The sequence below is a fragment of the Camelina sativa genome, chromosome 1 (genome assembly GCF_030686135.1).
Source record: "Camelina sativa cultivar CO46 ecotype springtype chromosome 1, ASM3068613v1".
Lineage (NCBI taxonomy): Eukaryota > Viridiplantae > Streptophyta > Magnoliopsida > Brassicales > Brassicaceae > Camelina > Camelina sativa.
In genome coordinates this window covers 9,203,237-9,226,819 of record NC_141880.1, presented here as the reverse complement: position 1 = coordinate 9,226,819, position 23,583 = coordinate 9,203,237, and the positions used below count along the sequence as shown (strand labels likewise).

The 23,583-nt window shown below is 34.7% G+C and overlaps 3 protein-coding genes across 6 annotated transcripts; 2 read left to right on the top strand and 1 right to left on the bottom strand.

The window, feature by feature from the left end:
• Positions 1–88: 88 nt before the first annotated feature.
• LOC104786049 (zinc finger CCCH domain-containing protein 55) lies at positions 89–4,049 on the bottom strand. 4 transcript variants are annotated; one of them, XM_087455789.1, is made up of 9 exons: positions 2,540–4,049; positions 1,966–2,139; positions 1,662–1,841; positions 1,446–1,552; positions 1,097–1,342; positions 907–1,015; positions 632–794; positions 512–544; positions 89–420 (listed from the first exon to the last, which is right to left on the bottom strand). In XM_087455789.1, exons 1-7 carry the CDS (start codon positions 3,412–3,414, stop codon positions 638–640), a joined length of 1,848 nt encoding a protein of 615 aa, XP_087311915.1. In that variant the 5' UTR covers positions 3,415–4,049; the 3' UTR covers positions 89–420; positions 512–544; positions 632–637. The 4 variants fall into 4 exon arrangements, with proteins under 4 accessions (XP_087311915.1, XP_087311921.1, XP_087311918.1 ...); XM_087455795.1 differs by having other exon boundaries at positions 907–1,000; positions 2,540–4,032; XM_087455792.1 differs by having other exon boundaries at positions 1,446–1,549; positions 2,540–3,686.
• A 6,439-nt stretch (positions 4,050–10,488) lies between these two features.
• LOC104786043 (ABC transporter G family member 15-like) lies at positions 10,489–14,662 on the top strand. The gene is made up of 9 exons (XM_010511362.3): positions 10,489–10,939; positions 11,626–11,705; positions 12,132–12,593; positions 12,710–12,832; positions 12,925–13,056; positions 13,215–13,499; positions 13,593–13,865; positions 13,955–14,062; positions 14,163–14,662. Exons 1-9 carry the CDS (start codon positions 10,705–10,707, stop codon positions 14,541–14,543), a joined length of 2,079 nt encoding a protein of 692 aa, XP_010509664.1. The 5' UTR covers positions 10,489–10,704; the 3' UTR covers positions 14,544–14,662.
• Positions 14,663–19,406: 4,744 nt separating this feature from the next.
• On the top strand, positions 19,407–23,571 carry LOC104786036 (NAD(H) kinase 1). The gene is made up of 11 exons (XM_010511349.2): positions 19,407–19,850; positions 20,225–20,390; positions 20,497–20,616; positions 20,761–20,936; positions 21,341–21,454; positions 21,537–21,631; positions 21,910–22,016; positions 22,169–22,242; positions 22,336–22,414; positions 22,500–22,807; positions 23,009–23,571. Exons 1-11 carry the CDS (start codon positions 19,821–19,823, stop codon positions 23,315–23,317), a joined length of 1,578 nt encoding a protein of 525 aa, XP_010509651.2. The 5' UTR covers positions 19,407–19,820; the 3' UTR covers positions 23,318–23,571.
• Positions 23,572–23,583: the final 12 nt, after the last annotated feature.

Genomic DNA, 23,583 nt, shown 5'->3' with positions numbered 1-23,583 from the left:
ATATTATATATATAGTTTGTACCAACGAAGAAAAGATCATATGAAAACGAACAAAACAAAAAGATCATATGAAAACGAACAAAACAAAGACAGAGACATATTCATCTATATTGACAACTGATGTTCAGAACCAGGATTATAACCCAGTCGAAAGGTAACAATTATCGATGAACAGACGGAAAACTTAAAACTTGAAGGTTTTAGTCACTATATTGTTTCTGCCTATCAATGCTTTGTCGAGGTTAGTACTTAGCTGTAATTTCTATTGCAGATTGGCATTCGACAACTGCCTTTTTCGAGATATGTAATATCCTAACGGGCCTCTCTACCCTTCTTTCTGTTCCATATTATAAAACCGGTTTTAGCTTCTACATATAGACAAAATACTTCTACTTGCTTCTTTTATCAGACTCTACTTTTCTGCAACCAAAGAAATTAAAACCATGTAGTTAGTTAATACCAACTTAAGTTTAGAGAACCTTCAAGTTGCAGTATGGCTTAAAATGCCTACCTTTTCATACTTTTCTTTCTGCTTCTATCGAACCTGGAAAGTTCCAGGAAGAGGTATTAACAAGTGTTAACAGTAGTTATGCGATAATGTGACTGAATCAAGAAGAAAGTTTGCACATACCAATTGCTAGGCTGATTGAAGTGACGAGGCTGCCTTATTTTCTGTAGTAACAGAGAGAGTAGCACAATTCTCTTTCTCAAACTCGGGGTCTTGAATTTCACCAGTCTTCGATGGGGAAGCAAAGAAGCTATCAGGCAGAGCGTTCTCCAGACTTGTCTCTTGCCTTGAGTCAAAGTAATAAAAGAACGGATAAGAGTGGATGTTGTATATCATACAGAAACGACTTAAGCCATGAAAATGATCAGATACCATTTTTATTGTCTTAGTAGACATACCCGTTGTTGAGATGGTTATTGTAACCACGTTCTTGACTGATGTTATGATCAGTATCACTCAGAAACGCTCGATTTGCTTCAGACTGAAAATGTCCTGAATCACCATTACCTGCTTAGGGGTTAGATAGGAGGGAGAAAGTGAAAAAAAAGATAGATTAAGCCAAATTACATATAGGGGGATTAGAATAACCTTCGATGACTTCTTCACTGGTGTTTTCTGATCGAAATAGCAAGCTTTGATTGCCACGAGAGGCAAAATGAACGGGGGAGCCAATAACAAGACCACGCTGGTGATGGAGAAAGGATTCACTGTCCATGTCGGGCAACTGCAGATTCAGAAATCTTCTCCTTTGGAGTTCTATTGCTTGTTGCAGGTCAGCTGCCTGCTCAGCTTTTCTCCTCATCATCTCCTGTGTGTTAGAAAACATCCTTGGTGCTGGTAGCAAACAAAACAAGACTGGTCTTAGAAGAAATACCAAACAAAAAAAGAAAGAAGAGATTGAGCTCTGATGAAACCATAGGAAAGAAATTCAACTAACCGAAGTGACAATCAAAGAGATCCCTGGAATCCAATCCAGATGGACTTGAACCAGGAGAATAGTTTCCTCTCTCCATCTGCTGCAGCATTTGTTGCTGCTGCCTTCTGCTATTATTTGATAACAAAGAACTATAAGAAAAGGAAACACGAAAGAGAAGAAGAATCTGAAGGAGAAACAAAACAAACAGACAATGCAGGTGCAGTGGTTTCAACATACTTTTCAAGGATTCTTCCCTTCTCCTTGTAGGGTTTAACAAGAACACGTGAGTCACAGATGAAATGAGGGTTTCCTCTGGCCAATATGATTCTCACAGTTTCAGAGTGGACAAAAGTGACAAACCCAAACATTCGTTTCTGCTGGTAGGGGATCCTAACATCTTGCACTGGTCCAAAATTGCTACAAGAAAACAAGAAACATGATTAAACAGAGACAGGCACACGTTAATAGACATCCACCAAACTTTTGATGATGCAAACACATAAAAAGCATTGATCAAAAAAATGTATTTTTGAAAGATTACCCAAAATAATTGGAAACATCTTCATCAGTGAAGGAGCTGTCAGCTGGAAATGTCAAGTAAATCTGTTTAGATGCAGAGTTAGATTTATCTCCCATTCCCATAAACTCATCCCTTTCATGCCGGCCTGGACTACCATACCAGTAACCCTCTTCCCCAAATGGTCCTGCTCCTGATCTGCAAATACAAAAACACCACCAAAAAAAAGAAAACTATCAATTTGCATATCATATAGGCTAACACAAAGATTTCTTCAAACATACTTCAAACATAAGATTGACTAAAGCGCCTAGGAGGAAAAGAAAAAAAAGCCCAATCATTGGTATGTAAATGAATACCAAAAGTAGTAAAACCATACGAAAAAGACGTTAAGAACCACAATTATATAAGCAATAATTGACATCTCAGAACAGAACACCTAAAAAATCATAAAGATTAAAACTTTTTCATGATCCACCGCAACCAACACATTTTTTTGGGGTTAAATCTGAAGTCTGTACCAACCAAATACACATTCTTGAGAGAAAAGAAAAAAAGAAAAAAAAAAAAAAAAAAAGAAGCTTCAATTCATAGTTACCTGTGCGCATTACGCTGATGCAAGAGCAAACTGAGACCTTTTTCATACGACATTGGTGAACCAGAAGCCGCCAAGTACTGAGCAGCGGCCATTCGCTGCCTCTGAGCCATCTTCATCCTCATCATCTCCTCTTGCTGTCTAGTAACGTAATCCGGCGAGCCAAAACCACCAGGAGAATCAAAATCATCACCTAAACCACCGTGTTGAAACCTGTTGTAACCGCCGCCGCCAAATCCGGGCTCCTCTGAACCGAAACAAGCATCACTGGCTGAGAAACTCCTCTTATGCAAATGCGCATCTCCACCATTGTCAGACGAGAAACCAAACGGATCCACAGATTCGTCGTTGTTCTTGGAAGAAGACTCGTTGAGGAACGACAAGTAGTTCCCAAGTTGCTGCTCATCGAGTAAATCGCCGTTTCCAGTAGAGTCACCAGCAGCAGCAGCACCACCATCTGAAGCAAAAAGAGACGAACTTGCTTGAAACGGACTCGAAATCATGTTAGGGTTGCTTCCGAGAGAGCCAGGGGTAGTGTAAGAAGGAGACAGAGGGTTTCTAGAAAACTCCATAAACCCGTTTCCGGAAGAAGAGTGAGACAAGGAGTGACGGTGGATGTTAATGGGTCTGGAGATAGGGTTCAATGGGGACGAAGCAGAGGAAGAAGAAGATCCATTAGAAGAAGAAGAAAGACCTAAAGCAGATTTAGCTTTGAGACAAACGGACTGTAAGAAAGTGTCGGGTCCAAGAGCCAAACGCATCAAATCTCTATTACCCAAGTCTTGTAAAAGCAAGTAACCAATGATTTTGGATGCGAAATCGGGTTCTAAAGTTCTGATCTTTGTGAAAAGTATCGAAGTAGGATCTCCCGGATCCATGATGGTCACTCTTAAATTTTTCTCTACTTTTTTTTTTTTTTTTTTCTCTGAGAGAGAAAGAGAGAGAGAGAGAGAGATTGAAGAAGGAGAAGAGGCTCTTCTTTGTGTTTTTATGAAGAGAGAGTAGGGGTCGTAGTGGGTTACTCAAAAACTTGCTTTTTTTTTTTTATGTAGCGTTTAATGTGATGTTTTTTTTTTTTTTTGGGACATTTGATTTGAGTATGATTTTGTCTTCTAATGAGGATTTATTTAAAAAAAAAAAAACAAAAAGAGGAGGAGAAACTACTTTGGTAATGTTGTTCTTTCTTTTCGGGTTCTGTTTTTTTTGGTGTTTTTGGTGTTATCGGGTTTAGGGTTTTTTTTTTTGAAGTTTGGTCGAGACTAGGAGCGGGATTATAGTTAAAATCGAATTTGTTTTTGGCTAAAAAGATAAATTCTTCATTAAGATATGTTTAAACTTTAAACAATATCTTGTCTTGACCAACCGAGAGGTTATTTATCATTGGATGCATGATTGTTTTGGTTTTTGATAAAGATGGGATGCATGGTTTCTTTCTCTATACTCTCTTCTCTAGCTATATTTTTTTCTTGTCAACTGGTTGAATTTTATAGTTTTATGAAAATATGTTGTGATTAAGTGACTTATTTATATATACATAAAATTTTTTATACAATTTATGTGTTCTAGGTTTTTTTTCTATGTTTCTACAAATCTTCATCAATTAATAAGATTTACATGTTACGAAATTACTCAACTTCAACCAGATTTATACGAAATTAAGACAATTAAGTTTAATAAAAAGATGTATTATCTACATGTCCTAGATTCAATTATCTTTTAGACTAACATATTAATTAGTTTGAGATTTAAGATACAAAAAAATTATGAAACATAACTCTTCAAAGATATTTGTGTATCCCCTACACTTTATAGTTTATTGGACATTGATTTTACGTATCAAGTCTTATTTACTTAATTCGTGAAAATAGAAAATTATTTAAGTTTGTGTATTACATAATTTATAATTACTAAAATATATATTACTAGCTAGTTTTTGATTAATATATTGTGTTAAGAGATTATTGATTGATCAAATGTAATCAAAATAAGAAATCACAAATCCCTTCTTTTTCCAACCAACCACAAGGTTATTTAACCATTAGATGTTTGATCTTTGGTTTGATAAAGGTTGAATGCATGGCTTTGCATATAAATTCAACTAGTTCTTCGGGACAATAACTTTTGTTCTTGTCCTTTGTTTACGGGGACTCGGTTCCTAAACATCGGGAGAAAGTTTGGGATGAATTAATTCAAATTGGCTCTCTTAGGACGGATCATTGGTTTATGATTGGAGACTTTAATAAATTGGTAGGCAATCATGAAAAATCGAGAGGAGCGTTAAGGTTGGCTTCTTCTTTCATGCCTTTTAATTTGATGCTTCACCATTGTGATATGTTAGAGTTTCTTTGTTATGGGGAGCAGTTATCATGGAGAGGCAACATGAGGAATAATCAAACTGTCAGATGTCGTTTAGATTGTGCGTTAGGGAATGAAGATTGGCATTGCTTTTTCCCTCAATCAAGGGTTGGTTATCTAGAGATGATTGGTTCACATCACCCCCTATATTAACAACTTGTGCAAAATCTTTGGCACGGCGTGGTAAACAATTCCGCTTCGATAAGATTGATTACGGATAATTCACTTTCCTTATTTTGGTCGTTTCAGGAAAATTGATTACATATATTTTTATTATTGCCCAGGAGATGTTTCATGGGTTAAATATGAATCGACGATGTAGATCAGATTTTCTGGCTTTTAAAACGGATATGAGCAAAGCTTATGATCGAGTAGAATGGTCATTTCTGGAAGCAGTCATGTGTCGGTTGGGTTTTGATAGTAAATGGATCACTTGGATCATATAGTAATTCGTTCAGTGTCTTACCAAGTCCTTTTAAATGGGCAGCCCCGAGTCTCTATTCTCTCGAAACGGGGCTTAAATCAAGGGGACCCTCTTTCTCCGTATCTGTTTATTCTTTGTACAAAGGGTCTAATTGCTAATATTATTAAGGTTGAGAGGATCAGATTATGGATATCAAGTTAGCTCTTGATTGTCCACGTATTTTCCATTTGTTATTTTCGGATGACAGTTTCTTCTTTTGTAATGCAGAAGAGAATGAGTGTCAAAAAGTAATTGATACGGAGAAAGAGAGTCCCCTTGATTTAAGCCTCGGGTCAGTAGGTCATTATGGTAAAGCCTAGGGTCAGGAGGTCAATCTTGCTAAATCATCTATCTTGTTTAGGAAGAAAGTACCAGGACAAGTTAGAGAGCAGCTAAAAACTGTTATTGGTATTTCTAAAGAAGGGGGAACGGGATATTGTTTAGGTATTCCAGAGAGCCTTCAGGGTTCACGTAATAAGGTCTTCAACTATATCCGTGATAGGTTGGACAATCATGTGAACGGGTGGTCGGCAAAATATCTTACAAAGGGTTGGAAAGAAATTATGATTACATCAGTTGCTCTAGCCCTCCCAACCTATGTTATGCCATGTCTAAACTTCCTTAGAATTTAACATCCAAGTTAACAAGCACCATTTCTTATTTCTTGTGGAGAACCAGCGATAAGGATAAGGGTTTACATTGGGTGGCTTGGGATAAGCTGTGTAAAAGGAAAGATAACGGAGGTTTGGGTTTTAGAGCGTTAGATAAGTTCCTTGTTTGGCTAAACACTATTAGCAATTGATTCAATATCTAAATTCCTTGTTTGCTCGGGTGCTTCAAGGTCGGTACTTTAGGAACAAGCATCCTTTTTTGGCTACAATGCCTCACTCACCGTCGTTTGGTTGGAAGAGCATTTTTTCGAAAAAAGACTTAGTCATGTGAGGTTCAAGGTGGTTAGTGGGTATGAGTTCTAATATTTCGGTATGGCGGGATCCTTGGATACCTGATCAACATCCTCAACCTGCAAATGGCAAGGATCGATTATTGCATCCAAATTTAATGATTAATCATTTAATTAATCCAGTCGTCAGGGAGTGGCATTTATCTTTTCTTCAGGAGTTATGGATATAGAGGATATTCAGATTATTTGGAGTATGACTATAAGTAAGTCTTTTAACCCCGATCGGTTGGTGTGGCATTATTCAAAGTCTGAGAAATATTCAGTGAGATCGAATTATGGGTTGGGTAGGGAGATGGTGGGAGAGGTCGAGTATGGCTCAACATATACAAATTTAAGAGCCCAAGCCTGGAAACTCCACATTCTACCTAAGATTAAACATTTTCTCGCAAATTGCCTCTCACACTCTCCCAGTGACAGATATTTTGGCTCATCAAGGGATCCAGTGTGGTACTAGGTGTAAAAGATGTGACTCAGCGGTTGACACAATTAATCATGCGCTTTTTGAGTGTCCTCGCTCGAGTCAAATATGGGATTTGTCTCCGATTCATGTTTCTTCGGGGGGGGTTTTCTTATAAATCTGTGTATTCAAATCTGGATTTTATCTACTGCAGAGGATCATCTCAGGGGACCAAGATTCTTTGCTTCAGATACCTTGGATTGTATGGTTGATTTGGAATGATATAAATAAAACAAAGTTTTTGAAGGCACAAAACTAGCGCCAATTAAGGTGCTTAATCTTTGCGTAAGTGAAAAAAATATTATGGGTTGATGCGCAGGCTCAGGTAATGGATTTTTTCAGGTAGTTTGAATCTATATTGGTTGGTGGTGTTGTAATGGCGATGCTTAGACTTTAATGTTGGGTGCTAGATGTCTTCGGCGGAACCCCTCCCCACTCCACGCAGAGTTGGAGGCTTTGCTTTGGGCCAAGGAGTTTCTTCTTGCTAATGGAGTTGTTTGTCAGACCTTCGAGATGGACTGTGTAGATCTAGTCGCGATGATTAAAGCTCCAGAGGATTGGCCTGCTTTGTCTACTCTACTAGATGATTTAAACCTGATTCGGGCCGCGTTCCCTCTCTTTTCCTTGCCCAAGATTTCTCGCTCGTCGAATTTGAAGGCGGATTGTCTTGTTCGGTCGTCTAGAGCTCTAATTTCAACAATCTCTTTTGTAAATGCTTTTCCTCTGGGTTGAACTACTAACACTAACATTCTTTTCTAAATAATGTTTGGTTGACAAAGAAAAAAAAATCAACTAGTTTACTAAACTTAGGTGTTATTAGTTATTTATTTCTACTTTTAAAAATGAAATTGAATGTATGCATGAGGAGATTAATGATTCCTAAAATTCAATCAAATTTATATGTTCTTTCTTTCAAATATTTATTTTAGTACAATATGTGTTCTTAGGTTAGTGATTACGACAAAAAAAAAAGGAACTTTCCAAGATATTTGGTTATCCATATATTCGAAAGTCATTTGAGAAGATAAACATTTCCAAGAACACATGACTACGAAGTTCCAATTTCAAAGTCTCGCTCTTCTTCTCTCTCTCCGTGAGAGTATTCTTCCGACCAGTATCCGGCAAGACGTAAGAGTAATTGTGTTGACTTTATTCCGATGGTGTTCTTTCCAATCGGCTTCCGTCGTTTCAGTTATGAAACGTTTCGATTTCTTCTCTAAAGTATTTGTGAATTATTTTGTTTCAGATTAAAGAAGTGATTTCAATCACGGATCTAGGATCCAGGGAAGAAAAGTTTTAAGGAATATAAAACTTAATTAATTAATTATTTTATTAATTATTTAAATATTTTATTAATTATTTAATTATTACGAACTATATTAATTATTTAATTATTTTATTTTATTATATTATATCTAAAAATTTATAACAACATCAAATAAAATAATAACTTTAGAAAACTCTAGAACTTAAATTTTTTGGTCTTGAATGGCAAGTAGATTCTACTATAATTTTTGGATTTTGTTTTTTAAAAACCAATTTTTTCTCTATTCAAAATTTTACATTAAATAGATTTCCTAAAAAATAGAAAAACTAATTTCTAGCTTTTTTTTACAAATATTAACTGAAAGAAATTAAATAATTGTTATTCTTGTTAGAAAATAAAAACAAAATTATCATTACTTTTAACTTTTTACCGCAAAAAACTGAAACGGACCTCTCTGCTTCGATAAGGGCGCTTTGTTTTTTTTTTAACTTTCCCCTGAATCACTCTAAAACCCGCGCGTGACATAAATATTTCCTCAGTTGGAAAATATTCCACTAAGACGAGTGTACGGGTACTTAAGGTACTCCACATCTGATCTCCACCGTTAAAAAGTGAATCAGAAGTTAATGTCAAAGATTTTTGCTTTTTTACTTGGGACACGTGAGGGTTCTCAATGGTCACAGTCACAGTCAATTTGACCAGAGTTCGTATTATTTTGTTGGCAGAGCCATGCATCAGACAATTATGATACAAAAAAAGTTAATGCTCTTCATGGAAAACGAGATTTATCAATTTGCCCAAAACAAAACACCAGAAAAAAAAAAAAAAAAAAAAGTGAACGTTATTTTTTATGTGATTTTTCAATGAATATTTTTTATTTTAGCTAAATAAGATTTTTAAAAAACTGGTATTATGTATTTTCCGGAAATGGATAAAACAATGATGACTATCGAGGACCAGTATCTAGCATTTTAAAATTAAACATGGGGCAATAAGTTTTAGTATCCTAGGTGTATGAGTTAGAGGTGTCACATCATGAATGCCACAAACAAGTCATGTTTACATACTTTTGTTCTTTTGAGCAATTTTGGTCTCTCTCTAGTCTAAAGCTGTTTCCAATGTAAGCTAAATCTTTTTTTTTTCCCCCAAGATTAGGGATAAAATTATCAAACATCAGTAAAGGCCCAATAAAGGCCCAGTTAAATCATGTTACTTTTCTAAACAGAGCCCAGTTTTCGGAAAATATGTTTGACAAAATAAATAAAAAATCAATGGTGGCCCAACGATGTATGGGTATAAATTATACATCACATATAGCTGAAAATAGGTGTTGACAAATAATACATCATTCCAATCAATGATAGGTTTCAATTTTTTGTTAAAGTAGGTGGGTGTCGTGGTCTATGATACTGTGGCAATATGCATCTCCTTAGTTGTTATCTTTGATCGGAAGGTTTTCACTTCATTGTTTTGTTAACGTTATCACATTTCTGGCCCTGTCGTACCGTATGCTAAATAAAGTTATGTCATAACAAAATTATACAATAATGAATGGAGAAAGCATATTATATAGCAAAAATGAATGTAACCATATATAGTTATAAGCATATGGGCTTCAACTACGCCCTCACATTTAATTATCTTCCCTTTCTTTCTTCATTAAGACCTGTGACTCTCTCTTTGTTTATTACTTCCATTTTTCCATTTCCAGTTTTTAATTGTTTCTTCACGAATTTTTTTCGAAAACAAAAATACGTTAGGGAGACAAATATTAATATGTTATGTTCTTCGTGAGTTCGTATGCTTACTAAATACGTTAGGGAGACAAATATTAGAAGCATTTTTTCGTTAATTTTGTCCCCCAAGTAAGATTTTTGTTTGAGTTTTAACTATTTTACGCAAGCTATACATAATGAGAGGAAGACTTCTATATATTTCCGTGGCGATATTATTGTACCGACAATTATATTAAGTAAGAACAATTAAGGATATAACTTCATTTCTAGCTAATTCAAGTACCATTTCATAAAATACAGCAGAATCCAAGATGCTAATATTTGTGAACGTACGGATTAATTGTAGATCCTCTCTTATTTTACCATGAGAGTTTTTGTCGGATGACAGCAAAATTTAATTAATGTCATAACTCATAAGTAACAAAGCTAACTTCAACATGTAGATCACAATCTACACCTACACGACTATATGATCTATACGAATACGACGGCACCCAATAAAAGCGCATTGTTTACGTATATTAATACGCGTGCCATCGATCTATCTATCTCCTTCTCTTAACGCATTTACGAGTGAGAAAAATACTAATAATTCATCGTATGCGTACGTAGATCTATAATTAAGATATACATGCATTGACATTTGACCCTCCGTCCCCCCCCCCCCCCCCAAAAAAAAATATATAGATATACATGCATGCGCCATATAAAATGTAGCCATATTAAAGACGATCCATTAAATGAATTTAGTTGTTTGGTGATTGCAAAAGCTTATAAATTATCTTTCAACGTTTTGTGTGTTCTGTTCCTTGTTACTTTTCGCTCTCCCACCAACAACAAAAAAAAGAAATAAACAAAACAGTAGAATATCTCTTTCTCTCTATAGAATTGTTGTAGCTACTCCTACTTAGAGAGAGAGAAAAAAAATTATGGAACTGGAGGGCTCGTGTAGTACTGGCCGGAGGCAGCTGCCGTCAAAGGCAGAGATGAGCCGTGGAGCATATTTGGCGTGGGAAGACTTGACGGTGGTGATACCTAACTTCAGTGATGGTCCTACCCGAAGGTTGCTCCAAAGGCTAAACGGGCACGCAGAACCGGGTCGTATCATGGCTATAATGGGTCCTTCCGGATCCGGAAAGTCCACTCTTCTTGACTCTCTTGCAGGTTCGTTCTTTCTTACGATTCAATTGCTGCATGCATAAGCATACCACAGTCCACTGTCCACACATGACATATCTATCTTCTTTAAAAAATTTGGTGTTAAGTGTTAACTACTATATTTTTAATTGAATAATAATGATTTATTCTTAATATTAGTCGTAATCTGTGATGCATACCTTCGACGTCCGAAAACACCAAAATTCTACGATTTTGTGAATTCATATATTTGTATTAATTCATTATATTATGTTTACCCAAAGGTATCACATCATAATAGATGGTCATAACTCTGCTAATTAAAGTTATAACATATAATAAGCCCTTTAATAAAGAAAGAAAAAGTTATAAGCCTTTTTTGGTTTTTTTTTTCTTTTCTCTCTTTCTAGTTGTTATGAACTTATGATCACCATATGATATATAGCTCGAAAGCTGTTTATTGAATGTCGATAAACTTGTAACTGCGGTTGCATGCAAGGAACGGCAGAAAAAGTACTGCATAAAGTTTAACTCATAAATGCAAAATTGATTACTGAAGCTGCCCTACCTTTCAGATATTCATCTCCATTTCCACATCCCAATACAAAAAGAAAGCATATTTATACTACTGTTCTGTTATTGTCTTCTCATAGATAGAAATTATAATCGATTAATTAATTAAAATTAAAATTTCCCGAATTATCTATCCACAGGTAGACTTGCAAGAAACGTGGTCATGACCGGTAATCTTCTATTGAACGGCAAGAAAACTAGATTAGACTACGGTCTCGTTGTAAGTTTCCTCGTTAATCTTTCATCCCACAATTTCATAACATGCAGCTAATTTGTTAGTTCACTAGGAAGTGGGAAATGTCCCTGTGGCTTGTGATCGCGAAACGTTATCAATTTTTCATTTATGGCAACAATTAGACAGCTCCCAGCCTCCTACCTAAGTACAGTATATAGTGGTGCAAAGGCCAAAGGTCAAAGATGTATTACAGTATTTTCTTATAAATTTATGATAACATAGGCCCATTAAAAATGTATATATTTATTGCCCATAAATGTATAACTATAAAACATTACCTTCAACATTAATATAAACCAAGCTTCCTATGATATTTATATCAATTTTAGATATATTTTCACTTGATTTAAATGCAGCAACGAGGTGTATTATTGCTCTTGAAGTGTATGGATTTTGTGATTATGTATACAGGCATATGTGACACAAGAGGACACATTGTTGGGGACACTAACAGTGAGGGAGACAATAACATACTCAGCTCACTTGAGACTTCCAAGTGATATGTCTAAAGAGGAAGTGAGTGACATTGTGGAAGGCACAATCATGGAGCTTGGTCTTCAAGACTGTTCAGACAGAGCCATTGGAAACTGGCACGCGAGAGGAGTTAGTGGCGGTGAGAGGAAACGTGTCAGCATCGCTTTGGAGATCCTCACTCGTCCTCAGATCCTTTTTCTCGACGAACCTACGAGCGGTTTGGACAGCGCTTCTGCGTTTTTCGTGATCCAGACGCTTAGGAATATCGCACGCGATGGCAGAACCGTAATATCCTCGGTTCATCAGCCTAGCAGCGAGGTTTTCGCGCTGTTTGATGACCTTTTCTTGCTGTCGAGTGGTGAGTCTGTCTACTTTGGTGAAGCCAAGTCTGCTATTGAGGTAAACCCTAAACTCTTTTGCTTCCTTGCACTACAAGAATTATAAAGTTTCTTTTGTTTATTTTCTTGTCTTCATAGTAACTAAACTCTGTTTTGTTTTTGCTTGTTTGAATGAAGTTCTTTGCAGAATCGGGTTTCCCCTGCCCGAAAAAGAGGAATCCTTCCGATCATTTTCTGCGATGTATAAACTCTGACTTTGATACAGTCACAGCCACACTCAAAGGATCTCAGAGAATTCAGGTGTGGGAGTAACCCTTATCAATGTTCGTTTGGATAAAGAATCAATCTTTTGATCGAGAGTTTTTCTAAGGTCAATACTTATTATACTACAGGAAACACCAGCTACATCAGATCCTCTGATGAATCTAGCAACATCTGTGATCAAAGCAAGGCTTGTTGAGAATTACAAGCGTTCAAAGTATGCGAAATCCGCAAAGTCTAGGATTCGAGAACTATCTAACATCGTAAGTTTTTAATTCCATTTTTCAAGTTTAACTCACGGGTTAGAAAAGTGTCTTTAGTGTAGTGGTAAAGGTAAACTAAACTGTTTTCCATTTTCAAAAAAAAAAAGTTTAACTCACGGGCTGTCTGTGGATTCAATAACGTGTTTTCTTCTTCGCAGGAAGGGCTCGAGATGGAAGTAAGGAGAGGAAGTGAAGCGACCTGGTGGAAACAACTAAGGACATTAACAGCAAGATCATTCATAAACATGTGTCGTGATATCGGTTATTATTGGACACGAATAATAAGCTACATAGTTGTTTCTATAAGCGTAGGAACCATCTTCTACGATGTTGGCTATAGCTACACGTCAATCTTAGCCAGGGTTTCTTGTGGTGGATTCATCACCGGTTTCATGACCTTCATGTCCATTGGAGGCTTCCCTTCTTTCCTCGAAGAAATGAAGGTAACTAACTAATAAAACCCTATGCTAAAATCTCACAAATCTTGATTTTGATCGATCTATGAAAATGGGATCTTGCGTTGTGACTTGTTTCAGATTTTCTCTAAGGAGAGGTTGAGTGGATACTACGGCGTTTCAGTTTACATCCTCTCGAACTACATCTCTTCTTTCCCGTTCTTGGTTGCGATTTCGGTTATCACGGGAACTATTACTTACAACTTGGTGAAGTTTCGTCCAGGGTTCTCGCATTATGCTTTCTTCTGTCTCAACATCTTCTTCTCAGTTTCTGTAATAGAGAGTCTCATGATGGTTGTGGCTTCTCTTGTTCCAAACTTCTTGATGGGTCTTATCACTGGAGCTGGCCTCATTGTAAGAGCAGAGCAACCTCTGTTTTCATTTCTATTAGAAATGCTTAGAAAGATCTTGAATCTGACTTCTCTTTTTATGTTTGGCAAAAGGGAATCATCATGATGACTTCTGGATTCTTCCGTCTTCTTCCTGATCTTCCCAAAGTCTTTTGGCGTTATCCAGTTTCTTACATAAGCTACGGTGCTTGGGCTATCCAGGTCAGTCAAGAAATGAACAAGAAAACGTTTATTAGGTTATAGAAAAGATTGAACTTTTGATTGTATTTTAACATAAGAAGAACATTTGGGATTGTTTCAGGGAGGGTACAAGAACGATTTCCTAGGGCTAGATTTCGAGCCTCTGTTCCCTGGTGATCCGAAAATGACAGGAGAAGAAGTGATAGAGAAAGTATTTGGAGTAAAGGTGACATATTCGAAGTGGTGGGACTTAGCTGCGGTTGTAGCGATCCTTGTGTGTTACAGGCTTCTCTTCTTCGTGGTCCTAAAGCTGAAGGAGAGAGCAGGACCAGCTTTAAAGGCAATTCAGGCGAAAAGAACGATGAGGAATCTCGATAGGAGACCTTCTTTCAAGAGAATGCCTTCTTTGTCTCTTTCACTGTCGTCAATGTCTTCAAGGAGACACCAACCTCTCCGCTCACTTTCTTCTCAAGAAGGCCTCAACTCTCCTATGCACTACTAAAAGACATATAATGTCTAAGTTTTAATGTGTTATGGATCTTTTGTATGATTAATCAGCTATTCAGCTATGTCGATCGTTGGATAAAAGAACAAACTAATAACCAAGTTTGGTTTACTAAACCCTACCGAAATGTTCCATTATTGAAACTTCTGTTTATGTAACACAAGAAAGGTAGGGGTGCACAAGTAAAAGAAAAAAAACACACAAATTTATAGATTACGGTAATACCAGTTCAATATATATTTTTATATATGGTACCAATATCATGATAAGAACTATAAACGAAAACCTTATTACACCAACACGTTCTAATAACGGTCAGCCAACTTTTCGAATATCAAATAAGGCCACTCAAATTTTGAAGTAGAATTGTATATGGAGTTATGGACTAAAGAAAGATTAGGTAAATTTAAAAGAAAATTATATAACAAACTAGAATTTAGATCCGCGCATGCGCGAGATTTCAATTTAATTTTTTAATCAATATAAGTATTGAGCTCAAATATAATTATTCAAACTTTTGAGTATAAATCTATATAAACACTAAACTTACTTTAATAAGTGATATATTGTTGAAGATAATATTTATTTGTTATATCTATTTGCGTGAGATTTTATTCAAATTTTTTATCAATAAGAATCATTGAATATAAATACAATTATTTCAAGATTAAAAGATTAATCTGTATAAAGACTGTACTTATTTTACTAATCTATATATATGCCATATATTGTCTAGTGTCGAAATAATGTTTTTCTGACAAATCAACAATATATCACGTGATAACAAAAAATGACTTAAGAATCTCACTCAAAAAGTAAACAATATTGTCGGCAATCTTCTGACATTTTATCCTTTGAAGAGTTCATTCTATAATCATATCCCATGAAAACATCTTTTTAAAAGTTCTAACGTCGAATGTCGATTGTTGACCTAATTATAGAGACCATTTAAACATATTGATATCCCACATTAAACGCAAATATACAAAGTTTGATGAACAATTTTAGTGGTATGTGGCTACAATGGGGTTGTCCAAGTGCATTATCTGCCATAATAGAATTTCGACCAAGTCAAGAAAGAATATCTAAATGGGGAAACTTTTAAATCTGACAATGAATATCCGTTCACTAAAAAACATGGTCACACTAGAATTGCTTTTTTAAGATGTTCATTTTTTTCTATATTTTCTGACCATTGATTTTGTTTTTTAGATTATCTTTTCTAAATTATTTTTCACAGTTTTCCCAAAAAAAATTGTGACCCTTACAATATTTTTGTTTTAGATTAAAACTTTTAAATTGAGTTAAGTAATTAATTTTTTTTGTCATCATTGAATCGACAAGACCAATCTCTACTACGCAGGGTAGCACGACTTAGTGGAGTCGAACTCTGGTGGGTTTGGTTGTCGAAGTGGTGTTGTAACCACTTGACTAAAGATATTTCTCTAATTTTTTATTTTTTATAAGTGAAATTTAATAATAAATATTTGTAGTATATGTTTCTTAGAAATTAATGTTCCACTTCAATTTTATTTTTCTGTTTAGATTTTTATAAATACAATTACATAAATTGTTTTTTTACTCCACCATGCATTAAAATTTTATTTTCATTCTAAAACTCATTAACTCATTATGAATTTTGGAATATGATCATTTTTTGGTTATAATTTGAATAATAACACTATTATTTAACAAATTCATAGTATTATTTTCATATTTTAAAATTTCATTTATTTTACTTAATTCATTTTTATATATTATTATTTTTATCATTTACTAAAAAAATTTCTGTGATTGTTTATACTATTTTAGAATTTAATTAATTTTATTTAATTTGTTTTTATTTATTTTAAAATATTATTAATTATAAATAATAAATAAGCAATCAATGATTATTTAAAATAATATTTTTTAATGTAAAAACAAAAAAAAATATTGATTAGGTGAATGATGATGTGGAGGAAGGAGAGAGAAAAGTTAATTTATATATAGATAAAAATACAACATTCCAAGATATATAGTTTACTAATAATTTGTGAAATCTTTAAGAAGTAAACTGATGCGTCTTTTATTATATCACAGTCAACGTAAACTTACCTACCTCTCCCGAAGACTTTGAATAGGTCTCTCTATTAAAATATTCCTTCCAAAATAATTGGTTGGATCATTCTCATAGAATGCATTAAGAATTAAGAATTAAGAATTAAGAACTGAGAGCACTATTAAACATGTCCAAGTACTAAGCAGAATTAATTTCGAGATTAAGATTTTATATCCCTCCAAATATTTACATTGTATCTACAAAGATATGACTAATTAGGATGGACCCTCAAAAGAAAGAACGTGCCAAAGATAAAAACAAGCACTCTGCCATATAACATAAGGGGTCAAAGTAAACTACATATCATTTGTGGAGCATAATACATGTTTAGGATAATCAAATGTTAATCCGTGACTAAAGTTATGAGAATATTCCACTTATGCATGCCCTTATGCAGTTAATTTGTTGATGTGAAAACTAATTTAGAGATTACCTATATACCAAATACGGTGTGTAAGTAAAAAAAATTGACTCAAAACTCCTAAGAAGAAGTCGTATGACCTTTTAATATTTGAAACAATACAAAAATAACAAAAAAATTCGTCAAGAGGTAGTTGAACAAAAAAAAAAAAAGTTCGTCAAAAGGGATATTTTGCTGACTTCTGTCTTAACACTTTTCCGAATATTAGGAATAGACAAAATTTTCTGAGTGTGACCAAATTAAAGTCGATAGTAGTAAGTAGTCATTGAAGAACAATCGTCATTGAATAGGCTTGCAAAAAGTACGCACGAAAAGGTATTCACATGCAATAAAAAGAAATAAAAATATGTATTACACGTATTAATTCAGTAGTAAGTAAATTCGCTAAAGTGTAATTAATAAGTAAACTTTTTCTCATTGATATTGGAAAATGTTGCAATATCCATGCTGCTTTTGTCAAATTCAAAGTTTAATAGTAAGACTTTTTTTAGTCGTTGAGAAAAGGAATATAAAGTCAATTAGGTTGAATATTTCCATGAAACAGAAAAAATTGTCGTCATATTCCAAAAACGGAATTTGCTAATCACCGTCCATTCGTTTAACAAAATTAGATCTGAAGCGTTCATCAGAGGTATGGTTTACAAATGTACCACGTGTTGTGATCTTGACGCAATCGAAACGTGCAACTTAGCTAGCTACTAGTGGAACCAAATTACGAAATTAGAAACCCCACGACCGCACACCATGCGAGATTGAAGACCTAACCTCAATGTTCAAAAGTCCTCAAAAGCAGCCACGCGTTGTTTGGGGCTCCACTTATTATTCTATCTGTAATTGCTGAAGTAACTAATGATGTAACAACTGTAAGTTAAGTAGTACTAGTAATCAACTAATCATCAAACAAGATGTGATTAGATATCTATACTCATTTGCTTTTATTCTATAAAAAGTGTCATGTATCGATATCGAAAATTCTTGAAAATTAAGTCAACCTTTAAACTACAAAGTACAAACAAAAACAAATAACAGATCTATAGACATTTTAGATTATAGCTAGACAGACTATATAGTCTAGATTATTGAAACAAAAACTATAGCCGTGTTAATTCTTTCTTGACAATGAGTTAACCAATTAATATCATAGCGTTTGTATAAAACTTGGTTAGGAAAGGACCTTTTAATTTTGAATTAATAGAAAAAGATCTTTGAAAATGAAAACTATAGATTTGTGCGATGTCATTGGTGTAATGGTTGGTTTAAGAACTAAGATATTTAATTACTTACATTTTAATTAATAGGTGTCGTTCAAACCTTGCGAACTTCTAATAGTATATTTTTGCAGATCATGTTAGCGTGTTGCCTTGTTGATCTATGTTTCCCCTCTAGATCAAGAAACTTAATACTATAAATTTTAAAACATTATCTTCATTCGGCCAGTACTATTTTATTTGATCATGTGTAATGATTGGTTCATCACATTGAATTTTCCAAAAATTATACAACTACTTGAATCGGAAAACAAATATCTAGTTCTAATTAGTATTTTCATATTGCTACGGTACAAACTATATCACATTTATTATTAATTATAATAAATGTATGTAAAAATTATAATATTAAAAAAATACTTTCAACCATTTTGTATCATTCTTTTGTACACCGTTAAAAACCTCATACTACTTTATGTCACTAAGTTTGTGTTCCATTAATTAGATATTTATAGTTTAGTTGTGCTTTAAATAAATCTAAAAACATATGAATGCTTTAATAAATCATTCGAGTGTCCGTTTTGGACATCAAACGATAGTTATTAAACAAGTATTTAAAATGAATGTTATTCGATATATAGTATACACAATAGTATATATATAAAACTACAAAACAAATTTAGGTTACACGTCTATATCATATAGTTTATAGGTAGGTACCTAAAAACTACTCTACATCTCATTAGTTTAGAAAATGTCAAATTCAGAATTCGCTATTTGAAATAATTTTAAATGTTCTAGAAAATTTTGGGAAACTTTAGAACTTTTCCTAATATTTTAGATAGTTTTTAATAATTTAAAGATATATAAACTACGGAAATTATATATTCAATAGGTTTTTATATCTACAAGAAATATGTTTTTATTTTCAAGTAAACATTTTAACAAATACACGTAAATGATAATTTAATCAAATATTATTTATTTATTTAAATTTAATAAATAATCAACATAGACTTCCATAACTAAAAAGCAAAAAGGGAATCTGATGTTTTTTCAACATAAAAAAAAAAGTGATCAATACAATGATTTTTTTTATATATATATAGGAGTATAATAATATTATATATATATATATATTTTTTAATGTGTCTTAAATAAGTTAATTTTTGTTGACAAAAAAGAAAAAAAAAAGTTAATTTTTAATGTGATTCGATTGTATTGATCACTGAATCAATCGAATCAAAGAAGACTTGATGTGGGAGTCAAAGATGTGATCCGGTGCGTTGCCTCGTTAACTTCAAAGCAATTTCACTGTTTTCTTTCACCAAAAAGCTTGGACGCGTACGGCTCCGATTTCCTCCTCTTCTTCTATTTATATATAAATTATAAATCTGCCGTCTTGGAGATGGGAGAATGAGATTATTATTACATAACACCGCCACCAAAGCTTCTTCTTCTTCTTCTTCTTCTTCTTCTTCGTGTGACCCACTTTGATCTCTCTCTCCCTCCCTCTCTATCGTCTTCGATAATCACAGGATTCAATGTCGTCGACCTACAAGCTCAATAACACTGTATGTACTTCAATCTCTCTCTCTCTCTCTCTCACTCTCTCCTTTTCTCCTTTCTGATTCTGTTTTACTCATTTCATTACGAATTAGCTTCTTTTATGCGTCTTTCTTAAATCTGTCTGCTTCTTCTTCTTCTTCAATTTGGGCAAATTTGTTGAGCTGGTGAAAAAAAAAAAGGTTTCTTTTTTGGATTTATGATCATGCGCAGTGGTTGATTCGAAATTGAGAATGTGAGATACTCTTTGTTGAGTTGGTAGTGATGAAACTGTTCTAGACAGGATTCGATATTTCTGGTTCCTGTTTTATATTCTATAAAGCTTGTGTTTTTTCTTTTTCTTTGAATCTAAAGGTCTTGACTTTATTTATATTTTTGGCAGGATTCTTCTGGAAATGGAGATGCCAAGAGTTTGTGCCCGAACCCAGTGAATGGATTCAGTGATTCGATTGCTCTATCAGAGAAAGCTGTTCAGGAGCTACTTATTCAACAGTCTCCTATGCAGGCAACCGACGACCATCTCATTGAGTTTTCTGAGGCTTTGAGAAGTAAGTCTAAGCTTTGGATAGATAATATGAAACATAAGCTGTATTATGCTTTTTTTCTTTTTCATTTTGGGACTTAACTTTGAGGTTCTTGCATATTTGTTTGTAGCTGTTGCAAAGGCACTAAGGGGAGCTGCTGAAGGAAAGGCGTTGGCTCAAGCCGAGGCTGCTGAATGGAAGCGTAGATACGAGCTAGAGAGGTCGAAGAATGTAGAGTTGCAGCATAAAGGTTCTCTACTAACTTAAAAGGGTTGTTTTGATATGTCTTCTCCATTCGGTTGACTTCACCAATTAGTTCTTATAGTTTTGATTTGAATGGTGCTATTGGTTTGAAGTATTTTTGAATAACTAGAATTGCTGGCTTGTTTTACAGAACTTTCAAATGGAGTGCTTGCCAATGAATCTAAAAGTCCAAGGATGGAGCACGTAGTAAAGTCTCCGCGGCTTCATGCGCAGGAAAACAGTTCTAATGGCACGGAGCGTATTTGCTCTCATGAAGTGCTCCAAGATGGTGGATTTAACAGCTATAATAACAAACTGAAGAGGAAGGTAATATTTTGTTAACTGTTGCGAGCCTTGCTTTTACCTTTGGCTATGCAAGTCAGTAAGCATAAGCAGGCAAAGTTTACTTATAATATCAATCCTAATGCATTCTTGAATCAGTGTCTACTGGATGCTCTCATTTACATATGCTGCTAAACATGTGTCTGAAGTTCATGTACTTCTTAATGAATCTTGCATTAGCCGTTGTTGGAATTGCACATTCTAGTATCAAATGTAGATGAATATTGGTCCGTCAGAGTTGTTATGTATCTTCGCATTTTCTGTCTCCCAATTATTTTGACATTCAAAAACTGGCAACGATATTGCATGAAATGATTAGACTACAACAATAAGGAAGGAAGAAAACTCTATTCTATATTGAAAAAAATAATCTTTATAATTGGTTGCAGGCATCATTTAAACTTTCATGGGGATGTAAGGGGATGGCTAATGATCAACACAAAAAAGAAATTGTTTCGTTTGAGAGAGGGAATATCAGTACAGCAGAGCGCAGTAGTAAACAGGTAGGAACATTGTTTCAGCTTAGTATTCCTTTTGCTTCCAATCTCTGAATTTACAACTAAACCCAACAGCTTATAATGTCAGATTTCACTGACATGGGAGTCTGATCCACAGACTGTGCTTATAATTACTAAACCCAATTCAACTTCTGTGCGAGTTCTCTCTGTGGATATGGTCAGGTCAGTATTGATAATTTTGCAGTTTCTTATATTTAACTCTCACTGCTAGAATGAATTTTCAATTCTCTTTGTATCGGTTACACTCTAAGATTATGCATGCTACCCATAGGATTAGTTTCTGTAACTCTCTCTCTGAATGTCTACGTTGCTGCTTCACACTTTTTAGTTATTGTCTCCAAACTAGCCTATGTCTGCAGAAATAGTGTTTATGTGTACATTTGAAAGGTAGAGTCTTGGTTCAGACGAATTAACTAGATATTGATTTATCTCCACTTCAGATGGTTGAGAGCGCAAAAAGGACTAAATATTTATGTGGAACCACGAGTAAAAGCAGAACTCTTATCAGAATCAAGTTCCTTCAACTTCGTACAAACTTGGGAAGATGGTGAGATACGATACATTGTTTTCACTTTTCAGATTGTTCTCCGCCATTGATGCCTATAAGAAAAATCTATGGAGCACAGACCAGCTTAGACAACATTGAATGTTTAGGCCTTTGTAATCACTTACATTACCAATTGATGATTTGTTATGCAGACAAGGAAATTTCACTTCTGCACACAAAGGTTGACCTTCTTATAACTCTTGGTGGGGATGGCACAGTACTATGGGTAAGTCAGTCTTGGTTCTACTACGCAAGGTTATAACACTTGTATTATACCACAAATACACAATTTAACGTGGATTGTTTTACATTGTTTCAGGCAGCATCAATGTTTAAAGGGCCAGTGCCTCCAATTGTTCCATTTTCCATGGGATCTCTTGGATTCATGACTCCGTTCCGTATCCTTCATCGTTTCGTTATCTGTTTAGTTAAGCTACATTAAACATTATTTGTTACAGAAACTTTTTCTTAACTCCAAACCAGACAGCGAACAATACCGAGAATGCCTTGAAGCGATTCTGAAAGGTCCAATCAGTATAACACTACGACACAGGTTGCAGTGTCACATCATCAGAGATAAAGCACGACATGAATATGAAACAGAGGAGACTATCCTTGTTCTCAATGAAGTCACCATCGACCGTGGAATATCTTCTTACCTCACAAACCTTGAATGTTACTGCGACAACTCATTTGTTACATGTGTGCAAGGCGATGGACTAATATTGTCTACAACATCTGGTAGCACTGCGTATTCACTTGCAGCTGGAGGTTCAATGGTCCATCCACAGGTAATAAATAGTCCATAATGATCTTCATATCCGTAACAACAAGCTCTTTAATTCACCCGGTTCAGATTTTAGTAACAATGCAAAAAATGTTAAAAGCCCCAGATTCATGTGCCATTCAAGAACTTGATAGACTGTACTATAGCTTTGGTCTAAGGTATCAAAAACAGATAGTGGATTATATTCTAACTTAATGTTTTGCAGGTTCCTGGAATCTTATTCACGCCTATCTGTCCGCATTCTCTATCATTCCGCCCACTGATATTACCGGAACACGTGACAGTGAGAGTGCAAGTGCCATTCAACAGCAGAAGCTCCGCTTGGGTCTCGTTTGATGGAAAAGACCGGAAACAGCTTGAAGCAGGGGATGCACTTGTGTGTAGCATGGCACCATGGCCCGTCTCAACTGCTTGCCAAGTTGAATCCACCAACGACTTCTTACGCAGCATCCACGATGGTCTTCACTGGAACCTAAGAAAGACTCAATCTGCTGACGGACCTCAGGACACTTAGAAACAGACACCTCCAGCTTTTCTCTCTTTCATTCTTAACCATATATTGTCTCAACGTCTATCTATATATAGTATCTGTTTATCTGTATGCATATAGATAAAGGTGAAAAGGAAAGTGATGGGTTGTGTGAGAGAATGTGGTCTGTATCCATTGTTGTGTAAAGGAAATGTGTAATAACGTAGCTGCTAATGACCCATAATTCTGTTGATGTGATGATCATTCAAAGTTGACGAATAAAAGATATATCTTCATAATTATGTGTCCAG

Coding starts and splice junctions, on each gene's coding strand:
- LOC104786043 (XM_010511362.3), top strand. CDS start 10,705: ATGGAACTGGAGGGCTCGTGTAGTACTGGCCGGAGGCAGCTGCCGTCA. Junction 13,866..13,954: donor TCACTGGAGCTGGCCTCATT/GTAAGAGCAGAG, acceptor GTTTGGCAAAAG/GGAATCATCATGATGACTTC. Junction 14,063..14,162: donor ACGGTGCTTGGGCTATCCAG/GTCAGTCAAGAA, acceptor GGATTGTTTCAG/GGAGGGTACAAGAACGATTT.
- LOC104786036 (XM_010511349.2), top strand. CDS start 19,821: ATGTCGTCGACCTACAAGCTCAATAACACT. Junction 20,937..21,340: donor ATAACAAACTGAAGAGGAAG/GTAATATTTTGT, acceptor AATTGGTTGCAG/GCATCATTTAAACTTTCATG. Junction 21,455..21,536: donor CAGAGCGCAGTAGTAAACAG/GTAGGAACATTG, acceptor TTATAATGTCAG/ATTTCACTGACATGGGAGTC.
- LOC104786049 (XM_087455789.1), bottom strand. CDS start 3,414: ATGGATCCGGGAGATCCTACTTCGATACTTTTCACAAAGATCAGAACT. Junction 2,140..2,539: donor CATCAGCGTAATGCGCACAG/GTAACTATGAAT, acceptor TTGTATTTGCAG/ATCAGGAGCAGGACCATTTG. Junction 1,842..1,965: donor GATGTTTCCAATTATTTTGG/GTAATCTTTCAA, acceptor GTTTTCTTGTAG/CAATTTTGGACCAGTGCAAG.